The sequence below is a fragment of the Haliaeetus leucocephalus genome, unplaced genomic scaffold (genome assembly GCF_000737465.1).
Source record: "Haliaeetus leucocephalus isolate CR32 unplaced genomic scaffold, Haliaeetus_leucocephalus-4.0 Scaffold217, whole genome shotgun sequence".
NCBI classification, from domain to species: domain Eukaryota; kingdom Metazoa; phylum Chordata; class Aves; order Accipitriformes; family Accipitridae; genus Haliaeetus; species Haliaeetus leucocephalus.
The window spans coordinates 11,967,469-11,993,016 of record NW_010972653.1 but is presented as its reverse complement, the minus strand read 5'-3'; the positions used below and the strand labels follow the sequence as shown (position 1 = coordinate 11,993,016).

The window sequence follows — 25,548 nt, the reverse complement described above, 5'->3', positions numbered from 1 at the left end:
CTAGTGAATAAAGCTAAAAGTGCAGTCAACTATTCTAAAAAACCCACTGTTATACAAATAAGTGGGTTGGAAAGTAAACCTTAACTGCTAGAGAAAACCACAATGAAACTTTTTCAGAGTTAGCAAACCCCCATGACACATGTATGCCCAACTACCATCTCAAAGAAGGTTGCTCAGAACCAGTTAATGCCCACGGGAACAACAGTGCTGTGATAACCAGAACTGTTGACAAAATAATGAACCCAGAGACTTGGCATAATCATGAACTTTTCACATGGAAGATGAAAACAGACCGCACATTGCCATTTCAGGGGACAAATACAGAAAATCCAAGACAATGATGGTATAGAAGAAGATAAAGTATGAATGGTTAAAAGCAATTTTCTTGCAAACAACCATGAGAAAATATCCAAGTGTTAATAAGAACCGAAGAATTTGTAAAGGAAAAGAATCGCAGGATAATTGACATCAGCTTATTAATTTTCTGAAGTGCAGTTATTACATGGCACTTCTCACTCACTAACATGAGAGCAAGCATTCACACAATTACAAAAATATGTACTGTATTCACACTTTAGTAATAAACTAAGATATCAACTCATATTATGCTTAAGAAAAGCTGTTCTTGGAAGATTTTAATGGTCCACATTTTCTCTGTCAGAATGTACCATCGCATAAAGCAATTTATGATACAAGCAACATTTGAATGTGAGTGTGACCTTGGCATATACAGAGGTATAGTAACAGTAATAATTACAGCCAAATAAAACATAGAAGGCACTATGAAAAAATGCTTTCTTCAAAGCATCTCAGCATTAATACTTCATTGTTTGGTCTCAGAGATAAAAACCCTTCCCCAACTGGAACTTTGTTAGTGAGTTCCAGGTTTGTTGTGGCTACATGAATTAGCTTTGTGTTTTGTGTTTTTTTACAATTTGCAAATCGTGTCAAGTTACAGATTTTTGTGTGTGTGACAGTATGAATTTAAGGGAGAGAAAAAAATCCTACCTTGGCATGCCTGTGCTCCGCTAAACACTAATACACAGCAATAACCACAGAGCATTTCTATCTGTAATCTCCAGCTGATAGAATTTTCTTACAGATTTACTCTAGACCTTCCAAACATCAGCAGGCAATTTAGAGGACTGTAACAAAGGTAGTTATCCATTTATTATGACTACTAGAAATTGTAAGCCATAGTAAAAACAATAAAAAAAGTTTCAGTGTAATTTTTTCCAGCTGGAGCTTGAATGATCATTTAAAAAATATGAAGCAAGTCTTACCGAATATTTACTGTTGCACACATCAGCACATCATTTAACATGAAAAGTCGTCGTTCTTTGGTTTTGATAATTTCTCCTTTGTCATTGTAAACCGTCTCAACCATATCATCAGTCCGTATGAGGTATCTGTTTCCATTGCTGAGTAGCTAGATTTTAAAAACAATCAACATTGTATATTATACATGGTACATCTAACATCTGGTGCAAAAAATGAAAGAAAATACAACAGGTTATCACTTGCCATCCTAGTACAAGTGTTTGCAGCTGGATTTGCCAAGTGAATGAAGCCTCTTTACTAATCTGCTTTTCATTTAGAGAAACAGTAACTTCTGCTACCATTATGGCCTGCAGGGGTTTTTGGTCTTAAATATGGAATGTAATTGCTCGGAAAGTGGAAGCACACTGATAAAGGTCCCCTAGCAAAAAAACCTGATAGCTTCCGCAATTTCTGAGGTTTCCTTCCCTCATCCCTTCTTTCGCAGCCCATTTAAGCGCCACGCATGGTTCCAGCACGGGGAGGTCGGGGCGGGAGGAGGAGGAGTGCTCCCGCCTGCTCTGTCCACCTGGGCTCACACAGCTAGCTGAGGAGTGTGCCCAGTAGGTTGCCACAGATGGCGGAGAAGATGGTAATACGTGCAAGAGATTCATGGCGTGTAAGTTGCTCCTGCCGTTTGCCTTCAAGGGCTGAGGATCAGCACTGTTGTGCAAGCAGGCATCAACCCCTCACAGGTCAAACGCACCTCCGCCGTGGCCAAGAGAACAAAATGGTCCATAACGCGCTCCTTTCCTATCCACCCACCTCCGCCGCCTGTTTCACCCTGCCTGGCATTGCTCCAAAACTGTATGTGCAAATATTAACGCACAAGGCACGCAGTGCCCTATGTGATTTGGAGTGACTATCCACATATATATCGATTCATCCTGCCGGTGCATAACATACAAGATTTTACAGTTGATGTCAACTGACAAAAGGAAACCTGGACCAGCTCTTAAAAAGCATGTTCTGTGTCTGGAACTCCTTCAGCTATTTGTAGATGATTGGTAGCTGCTTCAATAGCAGGAGTATGAGAACTAGAAAAGAAAGTAAAATGCCTGAATCCATCTTCTAATGCACTTAGAATGGAAATATTGTTCCAGTATGACAATAAATTCAGTAACCCATTTCTGATAAACAGTTTAAAACAAGTATGTTGTGGTTGACTACTATTTCCCTAAAAACTATGCTTTTATGCATCACAAAAAAACCCCACTCCTTGCACTCCTTCAGCATGTCCCCATCACTCCATCCCAGAATGAGTCCAAAGTATAATCATCTGTAACTTCACAAAAGCAATAACTGAAGTATTTATGCCCCATCTCATGGGAAAGGAGGAACCACTTACGATGCAAATAAGACAAGCATACATATATCCACAGTATATACAGCTACTAACAAACTCAAATTAAGAAGAGTATTCCTTCCTTCCTACTGAATGTATTCTACAGTTCTTTAAAGACATTTCTACTGTATGATCCAAACGCATTAATGAAATAGACTGGGATGTTCCTTAAAACAAAGAAGATGTTGGACACATTGAATAGCACATCTTGAACTGCTCCACAGTTGGAAGCACTGCAACATGAGGAACTAGTTCCTTCCTTTATACAGGAGTAATTCCTCGTTTCTAGGATAAATTAAAAGTTGAATTTTCCCATGCAGAAGATGTGCATGAGACTTTACTATACAGCATTATTTCCTACACTGCCACAGAACACGAATGCTGCTGCTGCTATTTAAGCATGTTGCCCGCTCCAGCACACAGTGCTTTAACCAGTGAGCCTGTTCTTTAAGGGAGGTAGGTCACATCTCACACCTACCACTAGAATGACCCCATGTTGTTGAGCTCTACAGATAAAAACATCGGTGACTCTTTGGTGTCTGTTTTAGAGACTGCTCAAGGCCCAGAAACTAACTCTTCCATCATACATTCCTACTTTCCTAACCTTGTTCAGATAACGTTCATTCATTGCTTTTGCTATTTGTTTTATTTCACAGCGCTGATCTGCATCCCTTTTCCTCTCGTTTAACTTCTCCGCCAGCGTTTCAAGCTCTGTAAGAGCCATCTGTAGAGGTAATCTGTCAGGATGTCCTTTATTAGTGTTCTTCAACATATCCTGAGGAGAAGTGATAAAACAAAACAAAAATCAGATTTAATTTCAAAATCAAGTTCAAAAAGATTACAGGATGTAAATTTACGACTACATACTTTACCTGAGTACTACTAAAGAATAAGACCAATGAACACCTAATGAATATTCAGACAGCACATTGCTTACTTTCCTGAATATCTTAATGGTTCTTAAAAAAGATACTGAATGGGGTCACAACAGCTTATTTACAGGATGAAAGTACAGAGAAGGAACTTGAAAAAAAAAACTCTAAAAACTGCAAATGTAAATATAAATTTAAAAGGTGCACATAATATTAAATGCAATTTGAAAATCAATATTACAGCATAATATGTAGGTGTCCATAAACAATGATTTAAAATTAAAATTTTCTGATATTTACTGTCATAATTCTGTATTATCTTTATTACTATTATTATTCCTCACTAAAATACTGACAGCATGCTCATCCCAAAGTAGGAGACATTACTTACTTAATGGAGGTCATGACAGCTTCTCAAAGGCTTTCCCTTTTGTAGGCATATAGTAGGAACAATTTGAATTTTTTCTCCTTTCCCACAGTACTTAAAAATCCCTACATATTCACTACGGCTTCCTGCCACAATAAACTCCATCTCTTCTGCTACCTCAAAAACTCTCGCCGTGGCTTCCTACCCCCACGCTCCCACCACAACTACCTCTGCTCCTTCTCCCACAGCAATTCCTGGACCTGTATCCTACAGCCTGTCCTCCTCGGTGGCACCTGCAAAACACTAACTCATAGCACTCACTGGGACAGACCTGCCACGGTCTGGAAGGAGTTACAAACAGCACAAAAGTTGGTCTGGAGCAGGTCTACACTGTGGAACTGTGCTCTTCCTGCAGCTCCACTGCCTGTTCAGATGAGACCCGAGGACTCCATAACAAATCCCCAGTTTCCATGGGAAGGAAAACAAGGTGCTGCAGGTCTGAAGGAAGCTGCAACACACTCCAGCAGGTCCGTGAGCCATGTAGTCAGGGAGAGAGTGTGCTTGTGTTTTACATCCCACATATATTCTGAACTATCCAAGGCATAAATTATATCCTCTTGTATTTTTCTTAAACGGAAAGCAATGCCACAAAGTTCCTAGTGGTGTTTTGAAGTGTTATTAGCTAACAAACTGATATGGACAAGCAGCACATTTGAACTACAGCTTTACTGCAAAGTGAGTTACAAGCTAAATCTAACCTAGCAAGTAATCTAGAGTAAATCTAGTTTACTAAGATTTTCCTGCAGTGTATTTACTGCCTGTCCCTGCGATCAGACTATGAGATCAACACCTTCTGATGCACTGGAGTTCATTCTTTGTTATTTCCCCATGATGCAGCGGTCACTTCCACTGCAGCGAGCTCCTCCAGCAGAAGACAGCTACCACACAATCCCACAAGCAAACCACATAAGAATGCAACGAGAGCTTCCCTTTGGTAAACACTATTTACCTGCAACAGTAGAATGAACTGTGGAAAGCGCTGGATAGGTTTCATCATTAAACCATACAGTGTAATTCGATCAGGGCTTGACTCCTGGCACTGCTGCAATGCAAGAAAGCCACAGTTTACTACTGTGAGCATATTTCCATCAGTAACAGAATGAAAGTTACAGAAGAAAATTCTTCTACACCATTTACATTAATTATAACAGTGGTACTGTAAAGATTCCATTTACTATAAAGATTTCATTTTAAAATATTAAATCTTTATTAAAAAAATCACTGGCATGTCACTGAACTGAAATCTCCTCAAATACATACAGCTGGGATAAAGCTGCACCAGCTATGCAGCACTGATGTATATATTGATAGAACACATTCATGCTTTTTACATAAGTAGTGCACTGAAACGTCTGCTCAACTTCAAGCACAACAAAGGGAATGTACTTGTTCAAGGTCTTAAATTTGAAAAATGTAAGTGATCTCTTGATTTATAGTCTGTAATTTACTATTGCTGCTCTGTTTCTTGGGGCTAAGAGACTATAAATCTCTACCTACATGTTTTTAAGAGGAAATCTAAGGAAAACATCATAATCTCAGTGCTATGCAAATAAAAAGACATTTTCATTTTCTTTTTTAAAAGAAACTGAGGAAAAGAACATTGATTTATGTTTGGGAAAAAAAAACCACATAAGAAGCCATTATTTTGGTTATCAGGATTGGCAGATAAAACCAGACAAATTTCATTTGCATGTGCAGAAAAGCCCTGTTTGTATAAGACATTTCAACATTTGGAAATATTTTGGCCAGAATCACAGCTGACCCAAAATAAGGAGAGTAGAGGAAATACTCCATATTAAAAACAAGGCAAACCCAAACAACATTAAATTGGTGTTGCTTTTAAATTGCTATTTATTGCTACAATTATCAGCTTCACAATAATTTGTTTCATACTTATCTCCACAAACACTTTTTTTTTTGCCCAAATAGCAGTAGTGAAGATTCTGGTCTTCATTGCTGGTGGGCAAACAAAAAAAGGAAGGTACATCAATGTCTTCTGTCCTCAGAGCTCGGCTGTGAGTCCCCAGCTCTGAGCAGCACCCGTGCCGGCACTGACAAGCAGTGATGAGAGGTGTAAGTTATACCTCTATTGGAACAACAGGCTTTTAACAGTGTGAAAGGTATGAAGTGACTATATGCTCACTAAAGAGTCTGATCTTCATGGTGCCGAAGGCTTCCACAGTATAATCCTGTGTAGTGCTGGCCAATCTCCAAACAGTTGTTAGTTAATTTTAAGATCTGAAGACAAATTAGGAATCAGCCCCCCTGCCACCCCCCTCTAGGCAAGCTAAGAGCTTCACTAGTTTGCCAAGGGCACCCAATTTCAGTGTTCGGTGGACCACTGCAACAGATCTGACAGGGTGACAGCTCAGAGGCACAACTCAATCCAGGACTCTCAGGGAACGGGACACACAGAGCTTCCAGGCTCTCAGCAGTGTCACAGACAGCCTAAAAGCCTTGCAACAGATTTTGTGTACCCTCTGTAAGGTATCATCCCTAAGGATTCACAGCACTTCTACTGCATGTACCAGGCTCTCCACACACATCATCAGAAGCATGATATACATCAGGGTAGCATGCATTCTGCACAAAAACTTTCAATTTCAACCCCAAACTGGAAACATGATTTTCAAAATACTAGAAAACTCTTGTGGAATAGAAACCTAGTTACACTACTCTGCACGATACAATAAAGAAGTTAGAAGTAAAATAAATTCCAAATAAGAAGAGGGCTCAGATGGTGAACTATTACTTGAAGCTCACCTGATACGAAAGAATCCCAATGTTTTGCCAAGTACAGTCATGCAAACACCAATAAACTGATCTGAACAACAACAAAACTACTCTGCAGTTCAAAATACATCCTAGATCTAACATCATGTTAATCCGAAATCCAAAAATACAGCAGTGGAAGTGAATTCTCTGGGGATTTTTTGTGCCAAACCCATAAAACCGAAGTCCATAAAAAGGCACACAATATACAGTATCAACAGTCAAATTTCCTCTTAACTTATAGTTTATACTGTCTTATTTATATCATATGCCCAGCTGTTTTAAGATTGAACAAACTCACCTTTAAGAAGTCTAAAAAGGCAGGTTTTGTGGCACATGTTTTCTTGAGAATCCCTACTGCTGTACTGAAGTTGTTTACATATTCGCTGTATGCATCCAATACCATAGATTTAGAAAACTGAAAAGATAAAAGGGGAAACCTGAACTATAAATACAAAAGATCCCTGAAAGCATAACTATCTAGACCTCTGACCGTTAAGGACTCGCCTTGCTCAGAGCAAAGGGCTTTGCCTAGCCTAGTGCTGGATCTACAGAAATACTGGTGATGCCCAAAATAATTTTCCTGTAAGAGACAGGTTGGAAACCTACAGATGTAACAGCTGTGAATTACAAAGTGTAAATTTACAGAAATAGCTTCACCTTGGCTATGACACTAGGGCAGAGTCTGAGGACTATGGGCAATCAAAGGGCATCCACTGAGATTCAAAGCGGCTGCTGGAATCCCCTGATCATCTCACTGCTGCCTATCTTCCAGATCTGGTGAACCAGTGAAGTGCCAAGGCCTTCATGCCCCACCTTCAGCTGGTAAGTGTTTACCAAGAAAGCAGACAGATTGTGTGGTCTGCAAACAGCCATGTGAAAGGTAAGATTCCTGCCCATTTCCTTCTTAGTAACTTTATTCCTCTCTTCTGCAGAGCTGGTCTCATTAACACCACCTAACTTGCTTCAGTCAAAACAAGACAGGTTTGTTTTAAACAGCAAATCTTTAGTAACCATTTCATTTTGACTGAAATGGGGTCAAAACACTCAGAGACACAGATCCCAGATCTCATACAGCAGGCAGGAAAAGGTGGTAATTTCCAGCAGCTGGGTGCCAACAAAACAGAGCCCTCAAACCAGCAGGTAGGCACTCTTTTCTGTCCACACACTCACAGTGGTAGCAATGTCTTTCTATCAACCAAGGCCACTTATTTTCTCTAATTTAACAGTCCTTTACTGGATAGACTTCTATTAAGGGTGGGATAGAGTTTTACAAAGAATCGTTTACCTGTACCCCAGGCTCAGTTAAAACCCAGGAATTCAGGCCAACACCTACTGTGTTTTTTTCTACCCCCAACAAACATACTATGCATGACTACCTACTTTTTAAGAGATGCTGAGCCTCAATCTCACCTTAATCTAGGTGGGTTTGTGAATCTCTATATTCTCAGAAAAAGAAACTGTTTATTTAAATGTCTGAAAGCTTGATCAAAGCCTGAAAATTTTGCCCACAATCTTTTCACATTTGCCAACCAAGCCGAAGACATGTGTTGGTGTCAAGTTTTCTTACCAGGACGGTACATACATACTCTGACAGTTGCCACAGGCATTGGAGAATATGGGAATAAAGTGGCCAAGTTAGACAGAAAGATACGGAGATGAAATAACAAGGCTAAAATAAAAACAGATTATCTGTTCAGATGCATTTGCTTACTGAAGCAACAAAGACATCACCAATCATTTCAACAGAGTCCCACTCAGACACACGACTCGCCAGCGCAATTTGAAACATTGAATGGCACTGAAGAATTTCCTTAATTCGATAAAAGACCATTTTGAGTTTTCTTTCACTCAACAATTTTGGTTCCATATCTGAAAGGGGCTTCTCATATTGCTGTGGAGGAAAAAAAAATACATAAATAGATTTAAACAAGCAAACCAAAAAAAGAGTCTTCTACAAGCAGAAAAAAACAACTTATGTAACAGTATACACACACTAACTCTCTAAACATTTGGCATGAAGCATCTGTAGCAAAATCTATGTGAGCCATACTACAGATTGTTTAAGGATTCGATTATTTTTCAAATTTACAAATTATAAAATGCAAAAGATATTAGGTTAGATTAAGGTACCTCCAGGATTCTTTTGAGAGCATCCACGTAATTCTTCTCACTGTCAACTACAGAGCCCAAAATATACCTTCTCACAACCTGTTGAAGAAACAAAGTTTTGTCTGAAGCTCTAATCAGGTAACGTTCATCATAGTTGGGAAGGCTGATAGAATTCTCACATTAAACAAAACACAAGAAACACAAAGAAATTCAATATTGGAACTGCAATAAAATAATACTGTACCTTTTCAAAAGTAATTAAACTTACTGTTACTCTGGAATTATTTATTTATTTTAAAGAACACAACAGTTACTGTATCTATACCTGTAATCTTTGCTGACTGTTGCAATTCCAAGCGTTACTTTTGAAACTTGTCTTTTAATTTTAGATGTATAAATTTAGGCATTAATATAAATAATAACAAGTATAAGATGACGTTGGCTACGTTGGTGAATTGCTGCAACAAAATAGGTAACCAGTTTTCAAAATCAGTCTTCAAGACTAATTTTCTTTTCTTAATATGTTTTATAAATTTATTAGGAGTAGCCTGAAGAACAAACAAGCAAACATTAATTGCCTTTTTAAGGTAAGGCCATATAAACTGTACTACTGAGAAAGTATCTAAGTAAGTCAGCATTCTTTTTTGGGCATTACCATGCGTAAGTGAAAACCCATCTGATCTATATTCATACACACTGACAGAGTTGTAAGAGCTTCAGGAAATGCTACCATATTTCATGTTTACAAACTACAGGCTATGTATCACACCTCCTTCTCCACCTCCTGCTTCTGTAATTCAGCCAAAACGCACTTTGTATGCATGTGCAGGTGACATGACAGGAAGGACTGGGGAACCGACCTGGCTTAAAGTTAAAACTTCTTACTGTTATGGATTAGATTTCTTGCGGGTTTTAAGCACTTGTTTTCACCCAAATCCACTTCCTAATCCAGCTCATTGCAGGGCTTTCAAAAGTGGGACTCTCAGGGAGAAGACAGCACAAGGGCAGGATCAAACTACTTCCCACAACTACGGGGAAGGCAAAACTGCTTCTTTTGCTATTTTAAGCTAGCCTAAATGACAACGAGCCTCACATCTCAGAGTTGCTTCTCTCCGCTCCTGATCCCCACAGCCTCCTGCCTCCTCTGCCATGGCTGCCTTTAATTCTCCACACTTGTATTTTGCATTATTAAGTTAAATGCAGGTTATGCGAGGATTTTCTTTCATGGACTGGCTTTTCAAAGGAAGACTTCAAAATTATTTGAGGCCTTGCCTAAAGATACATGCGGTAAAATTTGTTGTGTCTAATTTTTGTTTAGAATGGATTTAGCAGTGTCTTATTTGGTATGCATCAGCTGCTCTGGTAAAGGATACTAACTCTACCTTTAGTCACAGTTCATTCTTCTGAAAAGAATAAACATCTGTAGAAAATGTTATTTTCAGGCTCTATTATACACAAAATAGATACTTAGTAGTGCCTACAGGTTACTGCAATAGATACACACAACTTACAAGAAGCCTGCATGCAAGTTAAATTCAATTAAATTCACATCTTTGCTCGTAACAGTTGCACGCAAACAACTTCTCGTAAGAATTCAGGCGCCAGTATCAAAACGAAGCAAAAGCTGTCAGGACTGAGACCCAGCCCAGGACATCGGACTTAAACAGGCACCAGGTTTCAAACAAAAGCTATCGTGCCACCTGCTGTTTAAATCAAGCACATCCACAAAGTCGGCTCCTTCGTGGCACGGCCTGCTGCACCCTCCCCATTTTGGCATCGCCTCCGACCGTGGGCTGCAGCCGGTGTCCGGGCCGTAAATAAAGACCTTACACACCGCGGGCCGCATCGCTCCCGGGGGACACCGCTAACGCTGGCCACCCGCCCGACGCCGCGCCACAACCTTCTTCTGAGCACCGTGTCCTCCTCGCCCGTTCTCCACCCACCTTCTAGCCCACCCACACAAACTATATCTCACCTATAGGGCTACACGGGTCCTTCGGCAGACTGCCGAAAGCCTCGCTAAAGCAGAGGTAGATGACAGCCTCTGCTCTCCTCTGTCCGCAAGCCCGACATCTCAAAGGGACTTAAGCTGGTCAGGCACAAATGGATGCTGGTCCATCTATGCCGACTGTTCCCCATCACCCTCCTGTCCTTCCGAACCCAGAAGCAGCTCCCAGGAGCATTTGCTCCATCACCTTCGCAGGGACTGAGGTGAGGCCAGCCTGGATCCTCCTTCTTGCTCTTCTTGGGGATGAGGGTGTGACATTTACTTTCTTCCAGTCTTCTGATCACTGTGATCTTAGACGACAGAGAAAGGCCTTGCCCTCAGCACCCTCAAATCCATCCCACCTGGTCCCACGGACACCCATGTGTCCAGCCGGCCTCGGTACCCCAAACTGCAGGTAATGCTTCACCCCAGCAGCACCTGCCGCTGGGCTCAGGGGCTTCGGAGGCCTGAGGACAAACCTCACCAGTAGAAGCTGAGGGAAAGGTGGCACTGCGTACCTCCATCTTTTCAGGGCCCTTTGTCACTGGGTCCCTGCCTTATCAAGCAGCAGACCCTTATTTTTCTTAGCCTTCCTTTTGCTGCCGATGTACATACAAGAAACCTTCCATTGTTGCCCTTCACGCCTCACTAGCTCCAGCTGAGCTTTGGCTTTCCTGACTCCGCTCCTGCCCACTTGGGCAGTTCCTCCTGGGTGGATAAGCAACACACATCATGACCTACACAACAATTTCTAGTTAGCTCCAAACTAAGAGCACTCTGTTTTTCCAAAAAAGGGTACATTTATTTTTAATTACCTACAATAAAACCCAGTGAAACTCTCAAACCCCTATTTGGAAAGAAGGAAAAGACAGCATTCAGACTGATGCTGAGATCTTACATTATAATGAAACCTTACAGTAACGTACCACAGTTCGGTAGTTGCACTGTTACAAGATTAGTGCTTCACTGTGCTAAATGCTTTAGAAAAATAAACCTCACCGAGCAAACAAAAAAACCAACTTATACCACTCTCCTCAACTGCCCCTTAATTTGGTTTTTTCCTCATTTTCTGAAGGTACTGACCAACTCCTGACTTGACACCACAAGAAGCTAAAAACTCTCATATAGTGATTACTCGTCATAACAATACAGCAACATCAACCCACAGGATTTATTTTCAGCCAAAATGTCTAACTGATGCCGAATTCAGTGTTTTTTGAAGTGGTTTCCACAGTGACTATAGAGTTTGAGGTGGAGAACAGCAAAATATACTCTTCTGTAGACTTGACTTTACTGGGAACAAGGTTTTTTTAATCAGGAGGAACCTTAAGATTCAGATAGCATACAGGATATTCCCTACATTTAAAATAGAAATCCTGGAGCAATGTCTTCTGACTCAGTAAAAATGTTTAAACTCTTTTCTGTTCCACTCAAAACCACCACATTTAGTTTAAGTGTTCAGGTAGTGAAACCATATAATTATTATAGATAATTTTATAATGCAAAAAAGCATTTTGTATCTCTGGCTGAATTCAGGACTGATGCAACTATATGCACATATACCAATTTTCAGAAAACTATTTAATAAGTTCTCAATTTGATGTCCATTTAATTTATATTAAACACTGATATATTTGAAGAGCAAGGCACCTGGGAGGCATTGATGTACAGCAAAAGGGGAGGAAAAAGAGGCAGATCTTATTTCCAAAAGCCTACTACCTGCTGCTGTGATAATCCTTCAGGCATGGGAGTCATAATTGCTTCTGTATGCATACAGTCCACATCAATAAATAAATTTAGCTCTTCTTCTTCCAGACATGATGATCTATGATCTACAGATAATTGAATAACCAAAATGTCAACTTTTACAACATGTAGATTGAAAGAAAAAAAAAAAGCAAAAGATACTATCATCCAAGCACAGTAATTACACAGCAGTCTTATTTTCACTTACCAAACAAAAGAAATTTCCCAGCACTTCTGTACACCTGTGAAATCACATAAATACCACCACCAATAGGCACTCTATTACAGAACAGCTTTCAAAGGTACCTCAAAATCCTAAAATCCACACAGCGGGAGACAGCCTATGCATTTTTTGCTTGACCTCTACTCCCTCTTCGCAGCCAGAAGAACAGGGCTGTCCAGAGTGCAGGACATGACAACTAGGGTTAAAACACTGCAGCTTCAGGGCCAGCAGTTTGAAATAAATGACCTCTGGGAAGAAATTAAACACACCCGTAATATGATTCAGCTTAAAAAAATTCCATACACCCTTCCATAACTGAACTAAAATAAGTAGCCAAATGTACCAAGATGTTGGCTTTCATCAGAAATGAGAGTGAGGGATTCTGCATTGCTCCCTACATACCAATTTTATGCAAGAAGCACCACCAAAGTGCAGTGATAGGTGGCAGTACGAAGCCAGCCAAACAAGCAGACACGAGCAAAGGAGAGAAAGAACGAACATTACGAGAAACTGTGTCTTAGAATAAAAAGGGAAGGGAAGCAGATCTGCGGGCTGGGAGGAATTCATGAGTTTATCTGACAAATTTGTCACTATCTCCCTGATTTGGTAAGTGGCTAAGGGATTAAACTGTCCACAGATATCCTGTGTCTGCTACCTAACCTCTAGAAACGCAAGGATGAATGCCAGGTCCACTATAACACTGCCCTGCTGAAGCAGATCACCTTTCTCCTGTGAAACAGCAGGAAGTTGAGGATACATTTTTGATCACTAAAGTGTGTGCAAATAACTGTCTATTTTCTCTCTGTGAATTAGGTAAGCTCAGAAGCAGTTAAGAGGCTGTGACAGGGATATAAGATGTGTCCTGGTCCTTACAGATAAGGATGCAGCTTTATGTTAGCTTGCTCACTAAAAATGTCTTGTTCAGTCTTGTGGTTTTAGCTTCCTAAAACTGTAGTTTTATAAGCTCTGAAGTAATAACCATTCAATTAGTTGGGCAGAAACTTGAACAGAAAGACATACTACCTCTCAGACTTATCCTGAAGAAGAAATGAGTTTGTATTCGGTTACACCCCCTGCCTCTCGCAAAAATTAACTGTGGATTGCTGCTGCTGAGGCTCATGACAGAGGGCTGACATTTGCTCTTAACTAGAGAAAGAACACAAATACTTATAGCTCTTTGATTTTAGACCACTTTCTGTTTTCCCAATCCAAACTCAGCTTTCATCAAAAATCACCGAACTGTGATAAAGCAGAACAATCTCTTCCCTTGCTTCTACTCTTAAGCATGGAAAGCGTTTGTTATCCCTTGGCCATGACAAATGTTTTAAACAGTCAACTATCACTCTACTGAAAACCATGTCCTAACAGCAGACTTTCCTGACATGCAGGAATTACTCGATGGAGGGAACTGGACAAACTTAGTACCTCAACGTAATTTCCATACTCCCACATACCAGCACCTGGATAGCATCTATGACACTGTTTGGTGGGATTTTTTGTTGTTGTTGCTTTTAAGTGGACCCTTCTCTGTGGTCCTCAGGTCACTCAGGTTCTTGGCCCAACCCTAAAACTACCCAAGATGCATTGACCATACTGTCATCTGAACTGAATATTATACCATAATTTATTGATAAAGCTGATTTCATGCATCCAGTACTCAGCTCCCAGTACAAAAACCTGCTAGGCCATTCACTTCCTTTCTCAGCAATTACTAGAGTTACAAACACAGTATAAGTGGCACATACCTTGAGAAATAAAAGATTTTGTTCTAATGAAAGAACGACCCTTTTTCACAGCTGCTTTTGTCTTTTCAAGCCCATCTTTGGTACCTTCTCTAGCAGCTCTCATAAGCTTTTGCATCTGTAAGATAAAAAAAACCACAGTCTGAGTGTTCAGTGAGTAACAGGAACATGTTTGAGCATACCATGCAGAACACTTTTGATGAAAATACCTTTAAAAAGAACACTGTCAAGTAGTTTAGGCTATAAATATATCCCAAAGTCAAAGGAATATATAGTAAGTACAGAGATCCATCAAAGTTCAGATCTGAGCACCTGTACTTTTTCTTAAAAAAAAAAAATAAAAAAAATCAAACCCTGAGAAAGGGACTTACTTCATGGCAATATTGTATGCAAGCCTAAAATAGCAGAAATGCTTAAGAACCCTTCTGCATCAAACGTCTGAACTCAAAATAGTCTCAAATGCTTTTCACATAATATAATAAACACTATGAAGAGCTCATTAACGGCCAGGGTTCTTGTCCATCTTCCAATGTCCCACTAACTCTGCCAAAGTATTTTTGACCTAAAGATAATCCCCTAGGCTCAGTTCTGTATTAACTATATTCTTAAATAAACACTGTTTTGCAGAATATGTTACAACTAATAATTTCATTAATTGAAGAAATAAGTTGATTTAATTAAGAATCGCATAATTTTATAGTACACATACCACGGCAAAAAGAAATTTCATTAAAAAAAGGTAAAAATGGAGTGTTGTTTTGCTAGGAAACGCTTATTTAAAAAACCGCTTTGTACTTTTGCTTTCCCAAAATGCCACCACGGCAAAAAAATCCCCACTACTGTCAGAGCTGCGCTGACATCATCAGCGACACCAGAACACAAACAAAGCTGTCTTGCTGTAATCAGGCAATTTCTTGGTTTGAGACGAAGCTTTTAGCAAAACCCCAGCCTTTTCATACTGGCTCCATTCAGAATGGAGAGCAGGGAGATTCTGACTCCCGCAGTTTGATCCCGCGTCGCTGGAGCGCCAGGGCCAGGCCAGCCCTGCGGAGCTCACCCGGGTCTCAGAGAGGCGCCGGGGCTGCACGCCTGGCTCGCGCGCTGGGATGAGGGCACCAGTCAGCAGGGAAGGACAATGCCCTATCTCACCTTCTGAAACTGTCGCCATTGAAAATAAGCATGAGAAAAGGTCCTCCACAAAGTACTTTTAAGACAAACTGCATAGTAACAATCCAGCACATTTAGAATTCATTTCGTACAAATTATTGTCCGCTTTTTCAAGTAATTATTGAAAGAAAAAGACAACATTGTCTGGGTTGGAAAAGCAATAATTTAAACATAGCTAGTTACAAAAAATCAACTACACTACCTTCAGCTCATGTTTTTGCTTTAGTTGCTGAATCTCTACCGCTCCCACAGTGTTTGCCATCAAATCTTTCATCTTTTTTTCATAATGCTCCTTTAAACGCGTTAGGTCATGAGAAAGCTACAGTGTATAAAAAGACACAATCTTTTCAAAAAGCCTGCAGTGCAAACTTCATGCTAAAGTACTCGCATATATCATGCATGTTGCCCCGTCTGCCTACCGATACACAGACAACTGAGGGAAAATTATCATTTAGGGAAGCTCCAACCTGACGAATGGCCCATCACTCCTGTGCATCGCTGAACTTTCTGAAACTCAGCCAGGCGCCTTTCTGCTACGCTGGCAACTGTGTTAAGAGAGGGGCAAAGTCACTTAGGCTAAGCTAACTGTGTATTAACTATATTGTGCACATCTCTTATAAACCGTATGGAAACAACACATCAGCTTTAACCACCAGCATCATTCGTTGGAGCACAAATCCTAACGAGTATATTTCTGACTATCCTTCAATGCAGTGAATCAGAACAATTCTCAAAGGCTGAAGAACCTGCGGAGGTTGCTGGCACCTGAGAAGATGGAGATCGACAGTGCCAATGAGTCAGGTAAGGAGACACTAACAGGGGAGGATGCACAGAGTCTTGTAATTTCCACATGCGTCTATCAGCCTCATCATACGACCATGGGTATAACCATCTCGTACATGAATTTATCCATTTCCAAGGTAAGGAGAAGATTGCAGACAAATGCTCTGCAATGCTAATTAACATTTGTGAAACATTTTTAGAATGCCAGATAAAAGAGGTTAAAATGTAACCAGAAAAAAAAAAAAGAAAATATTTGATGCACCCTATAATAGAAGTCCAATGGAAAACCCTCAGCTTGATGTCAACAGAGTTATTCGGCAGGAGATGAAAGCATCAGGAAAGAGAAGGCCTACTGAGTTGAAAACAGAGGGACAGGTCTAGCATTTAGCTCCACAAGGCCGGGTCAGGATGCGATTACCTCCAGCATGATGATTCTGGCATTACAGCAGTATAATTAAGAACAGCATCTGGTGCACAGACTAGGAATATCTAATAGCACAAAAACCTTCCCGTCTTAAATAAATAAATAAAATAATAATCAAGAGTCATAATGAAAACGTAACTTTGGGGGAAGTCATACTAGCATTTAAAATTAAAAATCCCACCTCCAACCTTCCCATACTTTGCAATGTACACTAAAGATAATAAGCAAGGCAAGTCCCTCACAGGCTCTGAAAGGCTACAGAAGGAGATGTGCTGGGAAAATACTGTTACATCCATCACAAGACCTGAAGAGAAGTGAGAGTTAGTGTAAGGAATGGATACAGAAAAAAAGGTATAAATTGGAGTGATTTCTGCCTGTGTTGAAGTGCTGGTGCAGGGAGGGTTGGGGTTTTTTTGTTTTGGTTGGTCGGTTGGGATTTTGGGGTTTTTCGTTTGTTTGTTTTAATTTCAGGAATCCTAAAGTTTCTGTCTTTCTTCATGCTCTGCCAAACCCCTTCTCTAGTTTCCTGACTTCTCTACCTCCCAGTAACCCATCCAGGTACAGCAGCCTCTCTGACTTCTCCATCCACCAACTAATGTGTCCCTAGACTCCTAATCCCCATCCTCACACAGCAATTCTCAAAACCTTTCGTCACAGCCCTGGGAAAGCCAGCTGCAGGGCAGTACCCCCAAGCATGCCTTTCTCCTCCCACCACTCTTGCTCACTCTGTGCCTGATCCTGGCACCACCACTCTCAACCCACTGCCAACAGTTTCCTGTGACAGATCGAAGTATAATTGTTAAGTGTTTAAAAAACAGCTTTAAACCTTGCTTTGTGCACATGTGTAAATAGACAACTATGACTATGGCCAAAGCTGAAGCTACAGACAACAAAAAACATTAAAAAAAAAAAAAGAACAAACCAGCAGCCATATTAAGATCTACACACTGACATGCAAAGGCATTTCCTAGTGTCTTCCAAAGGTACTTAAACAAACAAACAAAAAACCCAAAAACCAAACCCCATTTTCTTCAGTCTAGTTAAAAAACTCCCCAGAACAAAACAGCTGCAATAGCTTAAACTTGTTCTAGTCAGGACAAAGCCACAACAAAACCAGAGGATGAGCATTCAGCTTACAAAGTGCTGATTTGGGTGGGCTCAAGTCTTGCAGTTAATTGCTTACTCCCTGATTTCCAAAGGACGGGCAGCAAGGATGGAGGTGAGGGGAGAGCTGATAATGTGTTCTGGGAGAAAGCACAGACAGTGAGGCTTTTATTCTCAAGATAAGAAACTTGCAAAATGAAAATAAGGGTCTCATGGAGGAACACCCTGGCCGCTACCTCTACATCCTCCAGCCGCGGGGTGCTGGAGCAGCTAATGGTACACGCAGTAGTGAAGTGGCTCTTGGGGTCTATCCCTAGCCAGCACACACTGAGGGGCCCTGAGGATTCTGCAGCGACTTCAGGCACTGCACCCAGCCCTGCCCATCCCCACCGTGCCCCGCATCCCCGTCCTCCAAGCGCTCAGAGCAGGGAATCGGCAGCGGGAAGCTGCCCGCGTCCCAGGCAAGCCTCCCCTCTCACAGACAGGGCACAAGGGCAGAAGGAGAGGAGCCGAAGCAGCGAGAGCACGGCAGCCCAGGGCTCCTCTCGACGTGCAGACAGACACAGCGAGGGCAGGCACCCACGCCGTCGGTGCATTCCTGCCTCCTGCGGCATGGATGCAGCCAAAGATGCTAGACCAGAGACGTGACACAGCTGGATCGTTTTCATCACCCCATCACTCTCGTCTCTCCTTAATAAATGGCACAGACTTCTTTGATGACGAAAATCTCTTATTTTGGTTTTTTTTTTTTTAAGCTCAGTCACCTTCAAACAACCAAAGTGGTACAGATCTAAGACAGAAAGGTAGGGAACACTGGTGAACAGTTTTGCGCCTTTTGAGCACCTGAAGGATCCCAAAACTTCAAGTCTTGTCAGGCTTACCCCCATTTGCTCTTCACATTATTTTCCACACTCATTTACCACTTACACTAATCCGGCGGCTGCAAAAGAAGAAAAGGTGAAGAACTGTCCACAAGCAAAAATAATCTTTTTAAATTTTGCTTTTATCCAATTTGAGTTTTTTCTTTTTTTAAGGAGCTTCTGTTTAATATTTTCATCTTTTCTTTTCCCTGTTACATTTTGTTGCCAACTGTGTCACTCCCACACTGATTCAGGTCTCCTTTAAAAAGATGCTGTTGGCATTTGAAACTGGATTGAGGAGAAGGGAAATACAGGTGAGAAAGGCAAGTGTTGAAAATCAGGATAACCTCAATAACTGAGCAGCACTGCAGGATACATACATGTCTCTTGTGGTTGCCTCGCAAAAAGGAGCTGGGAATTCCATTTTTACACTCAGAATCACTCTGTTCTTCATAGCTTTCAAACTCACTTGAACTCCACCCATATTCCAACGAGCTGTTTCCACCATCATCACCATTTTCAACATCATCATAAATCATCTCCTCTGCAAGAATTAAACCAAAATAAAAAAACCTACACCGAAATTTCTGTTTGTTTAAACACCCAAAAAAATTGTTCAGGATGTACTATAAAGAACTATACAGACTTTTGTATGCACATTTTAAAATGTGAATTAAATCCAATATTCAAACAGCCAAAGTGGGTTGTCTTTGTTGAAACAGAGTACTAAAAGATAACAGTGTTACAGGTACCCACCATGATCCTTTTAACAACATGCCCTACTCAAACTACACAGTTATGTCCAAATCCCACAACATGTTTTAGAAGAAATTCAAAGGAAGTTCAAACTGTAGCTATGAACACACGTCTGCACTGAGAAGAAGCGTGCTTCCGTTTGCAAGCTTGCCATTTTGCCCTAGGAACATTTTCATCATCAGCTCAAATGACAAATGCTAAAACATTGCAAGAATCAAGTGAAAATGTCACTACTTCAAGCAGAACAGATCAAACCAAAGTAGCAATAAACATATTACACTATGGTATTTTATGACTTGTCATTCTTGCAACTCCACCAGGAGTCTCCCATATCTGCAGGTTACCTTGCCCATAATCTAGTCTAAGAGCTTGAAGTATTAACCTTTTCAAGATACAGAAAGCTATATTGCAAAGGCTGACCAAAGTATCACCTGTTAAAGACACAGGTCTTTTCGTTGGCACAAATGTCAAGTACGACAAACTGACTTAAAACAAAATGGAAAATGTTTAGTGCCGATTACTTATCAGGAAACAGGCACGCACTCTACATGCAGCATCATTTGTCATTAGAAGTAGAGAAGTGTGGACACTTCTGTCAGGGATCTCTATTGTCAGAAGTTATAACGCAGCATTTAAAACTGTGTCATATTAAATTCAGTAAACCAAAGCTGTGCTTTCATTTTAAGATTGAAGTTTTATTTAAATCGAGAAAAACTATGTACTCGAAAGAAAAGCTGACATTTTACACATCGGTTTAAGCCCTGGATTCCGTGATTTAAAAACTACATTTTGACCAATAATACTATTTTAATATTAAAATTAAATTCTTTACAATTAACACAGAGGAAGCTCCTCTAATTTAGAAGAATCAAATTTTAAGAATTTTTTTTTTTTTAAAACCTCCATGCATATCAAGACTGTCCTTAAAATATACTTACTGAAGAAGACATTTTAGTGGTAATCTAGCTCAATGAATAATTTAAGAGAATCATCATAGTCATTCAAAATAAGTCAAGACTTATGCAAGTCAAACTTTTGCAGTGCCAAATATTAAGGCAGGATTTACCCAGTGATTTGGCGGACATATCTTGCTAATGTAGACTGAGGTCTGACTGTGACTTTTTTAGAATAGTTGTGTCTCCCTGACAAAATATACAAATAATAAACATTAAGATCGTGAATGTACAAAGATGAAATTTCCCTCACTACCTATTTTCTCAGAATCTTTCCATGTCTTTGGGGACAAAGACAAAGCCAAACTTTTAGTTAATGTCTCCTAGGTTAAGCTGAAAATTCTGACCAAGATGCTCAGCAGAGTTTGCTCCGCATCCCATATCCGTCCCCAGCTCAGCCTCCTGGCCTTGGTGTTTGTGTTTCCTGACTGAGCAGTGACAGCCCAAAGATGTCCCTGCCCAGAGCAGCACAGTCCACTGAGGGACCTTCCAGTAATAAAAGCATTCAGGTCATGAATGTAACATAATACTTTCAAATAACAAATGAAACACATTTCAATAATAATTTGTGAAACACCTTGCCTGAACACTACTAACAACAAGAAATGAAAATGTTACAGCTTTAAAGGTAAATGTGGTATTTACACAAGAAAGCTTAAGTGCTTTCTTGAATCATTAACGGCTTCAGTATCAAACACCTAAACCCTCTGAGAGCCATGACGAGTAGATGCTGAGTTCCTAATAAGCTGATCCTCTCAAACACAAAATCAGTTAGTAGCAACCAATCTTTAAGCACAGTCTTCACTATAACCAAAAACTGCAAAACAAATCTGAGTGAGAACTCACTGAAATAAGCTTCTTGAGCCCTAGCTCTACCACTCCTAGTAAAGGTAAAATCTTGGCTCCAGCAACTACTTTTAAGATCTGTTCTGCCCCTTCCATCAGGAGCTGGACCACTCCAAAGCTGAAATAAAACTTTTCTGTAGAGTCACAGTCAGGATGGTAAACTGCTGCTCTGAATCTCCTATTCCATCTGTCAAGTATCTTTATGTTGAAGGGGTACTTTCAAGAAAAGAGCAAGTCTCTGCATAACCATGACAATGAAGATTTATCATACATTATTTAACTACTTAAACCACTCTTTTCCTACCTACCTTGCCCTGTTTAGGTCACCATAGCTACAACACCCAACACTGTAAATCTCTAAAATACAGAATATTCAGACATTTGGGACAGTTTCTATAGAATAAAGCAGAATTCAGCTTTTGAGAAGAGCAGTGCAGGAGACCTGCTGAGATAAAGTCTTTCAAAAGTTAAATTCTGAACTTTGTAAGACCTACCAGTTATTGACACAGTGTTAACCCCATTTACATATATTTTAGGTACTTAGTGAACGTATCTATTCACTATACATGCACATAATTCTATATTACACTGCTTTCAATGTGGGCTGTATTACAAAGACCTCAAACCTGGTTCAGAGTCTGAATTTTCTCTTGGAACATCATCATAAATTACTTCATCTGGGTCTAAAAGCAAAACAGAAAAAAAAATGAGAACCCTCTAATATTTAAACAAGACCAACAAACAGTGTTTAAGAGACGCTTGGACAATGCCCTTAGCATGGTTTAGCTTTTGGTCAGCCCTGAAGTGGTCAGGCAGTTGGACTAGATGATCATTGTAGGTCCCTTCCAACTGAAATATTCTATTCTAAAGAATTTTTGTTATATTGGCACATATAAATACAATGGAGATATGACTCATTCTCCACTAGCATTTTGCTAGTACATCTAATCATCATTCAAATAATGCAATAATGCACAAAACCAGTATAAGGTATTTGTGAAATTTCACAGTTTTATCTGCATTGTTTATGATGACCTTTGGTAGCCTGAAAACAGAAATCCACTTCAATAGCCAACATTTCTCTCTCCTTTTTACAGCACTAGGGTATGCTCTGTGCTTGTCAAGCGCTGCTCATTGCCTTATTAAATGGCTGTAGAGCAGCTGTAATAGACATTTTAAAAAAAGAATGAAAACTAAATAATGTAATGATCATTGTAGTACATTAAGAGGCAGAACAAGGATGCAAATTCTTCAGTCCCTCCAAGTGACATGTAAGATGAACCTCCAGCCCAGTGGGAACATCTGAGAACAGGCAGGATAACCTGTCCTCAAATGACATGGTCTGTTCTGGTTTAAAATGCAGCTGCCAGCCAAGGCACACACCAAGAAAAAGTGGTAATTCCTTCCCTTCCAACTTCTCCAAGAACTTTTTTGCCAATTACTGCATGAGAAGAACAATTTCATATACAGCCACAGAGCAGACTCTGAACTGCAGCAAATTTCCACCGCACACGTGCTGATGGAGCCAAATTATTTCCTTAAGGCATTAACAAATTATTCCACAGACTCCAAAAAGCACATAGAAAAGTGAATGTTAACTTTATTCTAAAATACACAATTTTATTACACTGCTGAATGTTTTAACTGGTATAACTTGGTTCTGGAACATATCTGAAAAAATACAATAAAAATGAATATGGACATTCCTGTAAAATACATCCGTGCATACAGATACACACATACTGTTGAACACAACTTAAAACTGACCTTCTATAGTTGTACTTCAGTGCTCACTGATACTTACTTTCCATCCATGCTGTATTTGCAGGATCTGCAACCCACTTGGCCAGAGCATCATCCTCTCTCTTGGCCTGGTTATCTTCACTTGAAAAAAAGGCCACAAAATAAAAGCATTAAAAGCTACACCATATGTTTTTAAACAATTGTGAAGACAAGACAATAAACAACTTGGTGCCTTCCAGTTCCCACTCTGAGGCTGCTGATTAGTCAAAAACGCTGCCTCAGTATGTAATTAGGAGATTAGTAATCTATTCTATTTAACAGTGTGACAATTTTAGTCAAGAAATTGAAAACATTTCCCTTCCAATCTCAAGAAATATTTTGCTTTTGAGGAGTTCTACCAGAACACAGAAAACTCTCTCTTAGAAAGCAGTGAAGTGAGAGCTGCTCTTTCACTGTAAATAAGACTGAAGATGTTCCGGGCTATATCAGGAGTCATCAGCCTTGATGAGGCTGTTATCCTCCTCTGGTTGGTACTGCTGAGGCTGAACCGGCAGCAGCACATCCAGTTTTGGCTTCCCGGCACTGCCTTTCTACAGAGTTGTGGAGAAATTGAAGCTACCTATAGAGAGATGTGGAGAAACTGAAGTCGGGGACTAAAGCACATGGCCTATAAGGAAAGAGGTGGCAGACATGGAGCTTATTTAGTCTGGTGAAAAGGATGCTATGGGGTGATCCAACAGCAACTACAACTATCTGAAAGACAGATACAGAAGTGATGGAGTTGGTTTTGGTTTTTTTGTTTGGGTTTCTTTTGGGGTTTGGGGGGCTGTTTTTTTTCAGTGCCAGATGATACACAAGGGGAATGGTCAAAAAACTGCACACTGGAAGATTTGGTTTGGACATTAGGGGAGGAAAAAAATAAAATTCAAAGGGTAGTACAGCAGGGAAGACTGCTCAGGAAAGCTGCAGCATCTCCATCCCTGGAGGTTTTCAAAGTTCAGCCATCAAGGCCATGGCTGATCCAATGGTGTGTTGGCAGTGGTCCTGCTGAAAGCAGCAGGCTAGACTACATGATCTCCAGCAGTCTGTTGCAGGTGACATTGTTATGACTATAAAAATTAAACCTAGTTCCTTCAAAACTGTCATGCATGGTTATACGCACAAGACCTCAACCAGTGCTGATTTTGGTACACAACCAGAGTTACTGAGTTAAGAAAATGAAAATAAACAAACATGGAAGCATCACACATGAAAAATAAAATATTTATCAAATGTAAGATTTCTTAGGAATTAAGGTTTTACAGATCATTAAAACATGCTAAACTGGCAATCACCTATTTTGAGGCTCCTCTGAGTTTACAGAATTATGACATTCTTCAGTTGCTGACTGCGTACCTGCTAATTAGAGGGGAAAAAAAAAATCACCAAAATGCTTGGAATAAAATGTCAGTATGATTCAACTGGTACATTTCAGCATAAGAAACTGATTTTACTAGTTCATTGCTAATGAATAATCTACTTCTATACAATATTTTTATTCTTAAACTCATCCCAAAAAATGTAGTTTCTTCACACTATCCATTTTTGCAAATGAAAGAATTCAGAGACACAGCAATCTGGTATAAAAGCTGTTAAGAGGAAATTACAATGTCTGATGCATTTAATTCTAATCTCTCAAACATATATTCCTCTACAGGTAATAACAACCACACAAACATTTGCCTTTACTTGCCAATATTCCTAATGGTGGTAGACAGCAAAGGCTGCAAAAAAAAAAAGTATCACAGTACATGGAATTACAGTAGAATTGCTGTATAGCTAAAGAACAGTATATTCAAAATACAAGAAAGAAAAAAAAGGCAGGACATGCAGAGCTTTCTGTTCCTCCTGCTCTCTTGACATTAAGCTGTCAGCTTTGCCAATTCTGGTTACAAAATGGGGGACTGTTCCTGTTTCTGTAATAATCCATAGTTATTTCCCTTTCAAGTTTCCTCTTCTGTCTTAAAAGTGTACCAAAGGACAAACGGAATTCATCAAATCATCAAGGAAAAAATCCCACAGCAACTCTAAATCCACAAGGATTGGAAAATAAACAAACAAACAAACAGAAGTACATATAGAAAAGGTAAAAGGGACAGAAACTCTGCCAGGACCTAGGTAAAACATGATAAGGTATGAGAAGAAGCCGTTTGGCTTGAACACTGAACTATGGCTCTGGAAATTACTTCATGACATTAAAAGGGAATTAGCATTAATCATTATTAATGGCAAGATAAGACAGGAGTCCTCCCTTGTACTATATGTACATACTTGGTACTTAGGTACATACTTGAGATACTTAGGCATCGCAATCCTAGTATGGCAAACAG

General features: G+C 40.0%; 1 protein-coding gene across 1 annotated transcript in view; it reads right to left on the bottom strand.

The window, feature by feature from the left end:
* ARHGEF10 (Rho guanine nucleotide exchange factor (GEF) 10) overlaps positions 1-25,548 on the bottom strand; it is a 109,755-nt gene that overhangs the window by 58,288 nt on the left and 25,919 nt on the right. Inside the window, exons 6-18 of the mRNA XM_010566761.1 lie at positions 24,514-24,574; positions 23,241-23,320; positions 22,063-22,119; positions 19,262-19,425; positions 15,913-16,029; positions 14,547-14,661; positions 12,552-12,664; positions 8,867-8,944; positions 8,448-8,627; positions 7,035-7,151; positions 4,911-5,003; positions 3,267-3,437; positions 1,284-1,429 (exon numbers count right to left, since the gene is read on the bottom strand). Coding sequence (XP_010565063.1) covers positions 1,284-1,429; positions 3,267-3,437; positions 4,911-5,003; positions 7,035-7,151; positions 8,448-8,627; positions 8,867-8,944; positions 12,552-12,664; positions 14,547-14,661; positions 15,913-16,029; positions 19,262-19,425; positions 22,063-22,119; positions 23,241-23,320; positions 24,514-24,574 — 1,492 coding nt within the window. The remainder of the gene's footprint in view (positions 1-1,283; positions 1,430-3,266; positions 3,438-4,910; positions 5,004-7,034; positions 7,152-8,447; positions 8,628-8,866; positions 8,945-12,551; positions 12,665-14,546; positions 14,662-15,912; positions 16,030-19,261; positions 19,426-22,062; positions 22,120-23,240; positions 23,321-24,513; positions 24,575-25,548) is intronic.